This window comes from Megalops cyprinoides, chromosome 17 (assembly GCF_013368585.1).
Source record: "Megalops cyprinoides isolate fMegCyp1 chromosome 17, fMegCyp1.pri, whole genome shotgun sequence".
In the NCBI taxonomy this organism is placed as follows: Eukaryota; Metazoa; Chordata; class Actinopteri; order Elopiformes; family Megalopidae; genus Megalops; species Megalops cyprinoides.
This window is the reverse complement of record NC_050599.1, coordinates 8,231,862-8,237,861: the sequence shown is the minus strand read 5'-3', so window position 1 is coordinate 8,237,861 and position 6,000 is coordinate 8,231,862. Positions and strand designations below refer to the sequence as shown.

Here is a 6,000-nt window from a genome sequence, read left to right as displayed (position 1 = left end):
TTACATTAATTTCTGATCATCATGTGTTTTATTATAGCTACTGTATGGTAGTTTTATGTGTTTTTGATTATTTTGAAATTACAGGTCATATATACTTTGTGTTGAAGGGGCTAGATTTGAGCAAAAATACATTTCTTTTTATGATAAAGACTACATGGAATCTGTGAACAGTTCTATTGATTAAGTCTGCATTGCTAAACATATCAAATCAATAATGTGGAGAACAAATGGAAAAGGTACACTATCAATGGCTTTGCGGAGCTGCAAGTAAACGAAAGTAGAATGTTGCCATGTTATATTGAGTAAGTGTAAAAATACCAGCCAACAAAGTGGACGAAGTTAGTGGCCTGCGTCTGGAGCAGCTAGTGCCTTTCACGTCACAGGTTACAAATGTGTCTAAACCCAATTAAAATGAAAGGAGCGCTTGACCTGTAGTATGTGTGCTATTTCATGGGGCAGCTGCCCAGAGTGGGACTACTTACATACACTGATGCTGGGTAATGAGGCACCCACCTTTATCTGATTGTGAGTTGCATTCCTACATTGAACGGTCAGCTACTCACTATTATGTCTCTTTCACAGTGACAGATTAGAGAGATATTCTCTGACGTATCTGAACTCTATGACAAGTTAATGGACTATAATTCGATTGATGGAAGAAAGCCCTTTAATGGTTCCTCTCTGTTTGATATAAATTCTCATCTGTCACCCCGCATTTTTATATGGATTCAATATTTAAATGTACGAAACAGTCATGGAATCAATCACATTGATTGGGTTAGTGTTTTTCTGTATACACACCTACAAGGAAAGGTTAAAACTGCCAATCACCAAAAAGAGCAGGTGTAAGGATGCATCACAAGAGCAGGAAAGCAGTGGAGCGTTGGTTGAACACAAACTCGTCGTACAGGTCATTATCCAACAACGCTTCCACTTCGCCGGGAAAAGCGTTTAATGCACGTTACCTGTTTTGTGTGGTCTTACGACAGCATGTGACTTCACGCGTCAATGGGCATGGCAGCTTTGCTTTTTTTTTTTTTTTTGAGCGATTGAAACAACATTTGTCCCAGAAATGATTACGTACCCACACAACGCTCTGGATATGAGTCAATGTTTAAAGCTATAATCTTAGAACAATCGGAGTTGACAAATTACTGTTTTTTCTATTGGGAAATTCAGATCGAACTCTAGATTAATCATATTTACGGTAAATGCATAATTCCAAACCACATTTTGGCACATCTGCCATCTTAAGTCTAAATGATTTTTGTATTTTAACATGTTCTGCGAGTATATGAGATAAACACGTGTGAAGTCAACTAGTTTTCCTTTCATTTTAACACTACACTAACTGGAAGTATACACGTTGAATGTGCAGTTAAAGTCTTGAACATTTCATTCTTCAAACAGTTCGTGAATATTCGTGAATGAACTACAACTGTAATCTATTGTACAATGGACTCGGATATTTCTAGCCCAGAAGTGAGCGCTTCGTTCACAGCACCTAGCGTTCGTGAACCTGTTGCTCGCAGGTTAATATTGCAATGCTGGAATTACCCTAAATATATACGGTTCTATTTTAATCCTGCGCTACTATTGGTCGGTTCCCAGTTATGAAACCTTCCCACCTAGTTTATAGTTCCAACGGGTTTGAGCTATGGGCGTGTGCTGTCGACGCACGCCGTGAGTCAAACCTTTTCAAATACTCCTCCTCGTATGCACAAATAGAAACGCGAATCTCTTGCGGTGAATTTGCGCTTGCATCATAGTTTCCTGATCTGGAGTTTCATTTTTGCTGTACCATAGTCTGTTGCACGTCAGAATGTCCTGTAAAGAGTTTCACCAAGACAATGTAATTTAATCGATAGGAGGTCTACATGATGACAAAAACCTCAAAACAAACATATATTGTTGCCATGCAACTGCCCTTAAGTACAAAAATGATCAGGGATTTTCCATCAGACCTTTGTCCTCTAATTTTGTAAATAGGCCTCATGTCTGTACTGTGATATTATTTGTAATCACATTAGACTATATTTGAAATATCATATATCTTTTGCAATAAAATCTATAGATTTGTTTAAATACTGTTATGGTCTTGCTTGTGTCCAATTTCAACTTCTAAACATTTCCCATTTTTTTCATGTGGTTGACTTGCTAGTTTAACTGGCAGGAAACATATCTAACTGCAGAATTCTCATAAACAATTATGATTAACTGTTTTATAACTGATATTATTTTATCCAGTGATAAAATAGGACTGAACTGTTAACCTTTATCTATTTTATTGTTCATGGGATATTTGGCCCATGAGCAGCACTGCTTGCGCTTCATTCTAAACCTCATTGGCACAAAATGACCAATCACTGGAACTAGTATCCCATGGTAACTGCTTATCAAACACATGTATTAACTTTGCAAATGATGAGGGACCAAAGCAAGACCTTTTGGGCCCATTTTGGCCTCCTTTCAAATGGACATACCCAGCAAGCCATAATCAGTGTGTGTTGGCCCTGCTCAGTACAGATTTTTTGTTTGCCTGTCCTTGCCTTTTTAGGACCCATTGCTTACCTATAACTGTAAAAATATCCTGTGACTAACCGTTGACTCTCCTTCACCCCTCCCAACAATTCATGGGCTCACTCCTGTCACTGAAAAATGACTGTCGTATTTAATGCACATATAACAACAATACAAATAATTCCATTTTGACGTTAAACATAGAAGAACCATGGGTCAATTGCCCATGTCTTCTATTTGAGCAAATGTAACTGTTGTCTGTGAGCCAAAATACCACTGAAATTAACATTCTTTCTTCAACTAAACTCTGCCTTGCGATTTACAATGTGAATTTCTTGGATTTACTAGGTACAGTTCTTTACAACACTTTCATCTGCTCTCTCCAACCAGAATAGCTGACAGGCAGGCATGAAAACATATCACCAAACAATTTTTAAAATTTTACCAACATCTGACAGTTGCTTTCTCCCATCATGCTTTGCCTGCAGAAGCATGAGGTCAGTAGCTGGGGGGGATGCTTTTAGGGAGAATACATTCACATCTAAAAGGTTAGGAATTCCATAATAAGTGATGAATACAATTACATGTCCATTTAATGTCTAAATTTCAGTACTGGTCTCCGTTTTACCTTTGTCTCCAGACTACTGTTATGGCCTTGGGCAGATAGCCAGACAGGTACTTAATTCATGCATGGATTATTCACGCTGTTTTAAAGACTGAGAGCATTCAGTCATTGTATTCCCTCGGCAGTTTACTTTTTGTCGTCATACACACAACTCTTGAAGTGGCTCCTCCCTGAATTAAAAAGACGCTTTTCGTCTGAATTGAATCGTCCTCTAAATGCAAATGGAATACACTTCAAAGCCATCTAAGATATCTGTTTTCTATAAATTCTCACGCTTATTTTCCCCTGTACTTTTGCTGTACTGAATCTTTATCACGGGGCAAAATAAAACTACGGTTTATATGTTAATCATTTTTCAAATTATGCTCCTGCTCTGTAGCGAGTCGTGGGTAGGAGTCGCTGTTGCAAGCGTCACCCGGCGCTCTGGCAGCCAGCGGTGACAAACGGGAAGCCACGGAGGCTGGTCGGCCATAGAAATGAATAGAGTGGGCTGAGCAAACCGAATCAGAAGGTCAGCCATATTGCCGCGCTTTACTGACTTGAACTGAGACAGGGGAGTTTCCGCGGCTGCTGATCAGACACCGAGGCTGCTAAAATCACACCTGTCCTGGTAAGACGAGCGAGAAAACTTTTACTGAATAACATTTCAACATTTGTGTGAATTCAGCGACAGTCCGATGGGGGCTGCGGTGAACAGCTTTGCTTTGCACTTGTTGTAAGATTTAGGTATCTAGCTACAAAAGAAAATCTCTCAACAGGTGTCCCGGGGATTATTGAGGGATGTGGCTCGCTAGCTCAGCTAAGTGGGGAGGGGAGGATAGCAAACCATTTAGCCAGCCAGCCAGACTGACTTCATCTGTAAATGTTTGTCTGTTTAGGACGGAAAAAATGACGGAAATATGACGAAAATTCCAGCTAAAGTTTAGACTTTTACCTAGGACCGTTTGTGTTTAGTCTTGAGAAATATGACAAAGGGACTTCAACCTTCACACAACTGGTGAAGTTACCAATCTGATTTGGGCAGTGTACTTAGACGTGCCGTTTTTTGTAGCTGGACCTGAAGTCAAAGTGGAAAAATCAGATCACATATCACGTTTTATTTTGTAATACATCTTCCTAATCAGTTAGTTACACCAAGTGTGACCTCAAATGGGAAATGCTTGTTTTTAAAATTCTTATATAATGAAACATCCGAGTGACGAGTAGCCAGCTAGTTGGATCACTAACATTTGATAGTGAACTGCGGTTCATTACTCCTACACTATTCACTGCACAGTTCTTTGACAGTGTGGATAATTATTGGTTTGCAAGGAAAGTTACTTTATGAACCCCGGTGATATTTTTCGTCAGGTTTAGGCTCCAGTTTCATTGAATGACTCTTTTATTTCGGTAGGATCAAGGGTCGTACCTTCGCGAGGTGCTTAGGTCAGTATTTGCAGAAAAGGGTGGAGACGCAGCGACCTTTAACTAATGGTATTACACAGACTCGCCCTTTTTCAGTTCTGGGTTTGGCTCGCCTAATCAGAAGTCGCATATCTAATAATGATTCATAAATACATACGTCGAAGGACTCATTTACACACACGCGTTTAAAGGCTTGCTGTCGCCTCTCGGTAAGGTGTGTGAAACTTGTTCCTCTTCTTTCATTTAAGAGGAACTGCACTGGGGAAACGTCAGTCTGCCCGAAGTATCGGAGGCCGGTTTTTCAGATCTTTGCTGAGACGTTGAAAGCAGACTCAAAATGCCCAAACCAGTAAGTATATGTTACATATATTAACTTGTCTGTATTTGGAAGTGTGGCTAATAAAAAATGAGAAGAGTAGTGAACTATGCTAATCGAACTGTGTAATCTTAATAGCTGTTTTCACATTTTTAAATACGAAAAATGGCGAACTTAATACATTGATCTAAAATACTACTGGATCGTAGGTAGCCTAGCTTTTTTCCTAAAGGATCGTTAGGCTACTGAAATGTGTCGGGGTAGAGACACTGGTTGTATTTTGTTTCTTATTTTTGGTTTTAAACAAGATGCCCCACTTGCTTTCTACTGACAAAGTCTAGTTCATTAAAATGGTAGCAAGACAATTTTAGTGTTCTAACGTAATTATTCCTGAATTTTCATACTCCAGCCAGCAAGAATGACTTGCGTACTTGTTGATATGCTGTCACATTGGAACATTCAAACACAAACCTTTCTCCCTAGTATGAGACTAAGGGCACATATTTTGTTGAAAATTTCTGCTGGTAACTGTTAGTTTTAAGTTAATCACACAGTTTCAGTGTATTGGCACAGTAATACAGATTTTCATTACTACAAATGTCTCCCCTTAGTTCAGTGCTTCTTGTTGGAAGTACTTGTTGACGTTGAAGTACAATTCCTCAATAATGTTTGGAACAGTTGACTTTAATTATTCATTCTGTGTTTGTTAGGGGAAATAATTAAAGAGGAAGTTTGATTTGGCCTATATTGTCTTGCCTAAAATAACTGATGTCATGCTTGCTGTTTCCTGAAACAACACTACTAAGCCTAACATTTGTTAAGACGTTTACATCTTATGCATCATTTCTGACTGTCTGCCAAAGGTATGGCTTTAATAGCTTAAATGTTTGTTCATCGATAACAGTATGATTATGTTGTTTTTGTTAGTATGTCACTTTCAAGATATTCTTTTCGTGGGTCATTTGCATGATGTTATTGCAATAAAAGATGCAATATGAACAAAAATGTGACTCATGAATATAGCATTTTATGTGCTGTAGGGCTAATGGAATCATAAATGGTTCTATTTCATATCAATAACACATTTTAGATGGTGGGACATTCATTTGGAAAAGTATTTTTCTAAGGTATGAAA

General features: G+C 38.6%; 1 protein-coding gene across 1 annotated transcript in view; it reads left to right on the top strand.

Moving 5' to 3' along the window:
• Positions 1-3,641: 3,641 nt before the first annotated feature.
• The window catches only part of ezrb (ezrin b), a 33,647-nt gene continuing 31,288 nt past the window's right edge, over positions 3,642-6,000 (top strand). Inside the window, exons 1-2 of the mRNA XM_036550121.1 lie at positions 3,642-3,755; positions 4,798-4,898. Of these exons, the coding sequence (XP_036406014.1) occupies positions 4,887-4,898 (12 nt within the window). The 5' untranslated portion in view covers positions 3,642-3,755; positions 4,798-4,886. The remainder of the gene's footprint in view (positions 3,756-4,797; positions 4,899-6,000) is intronic.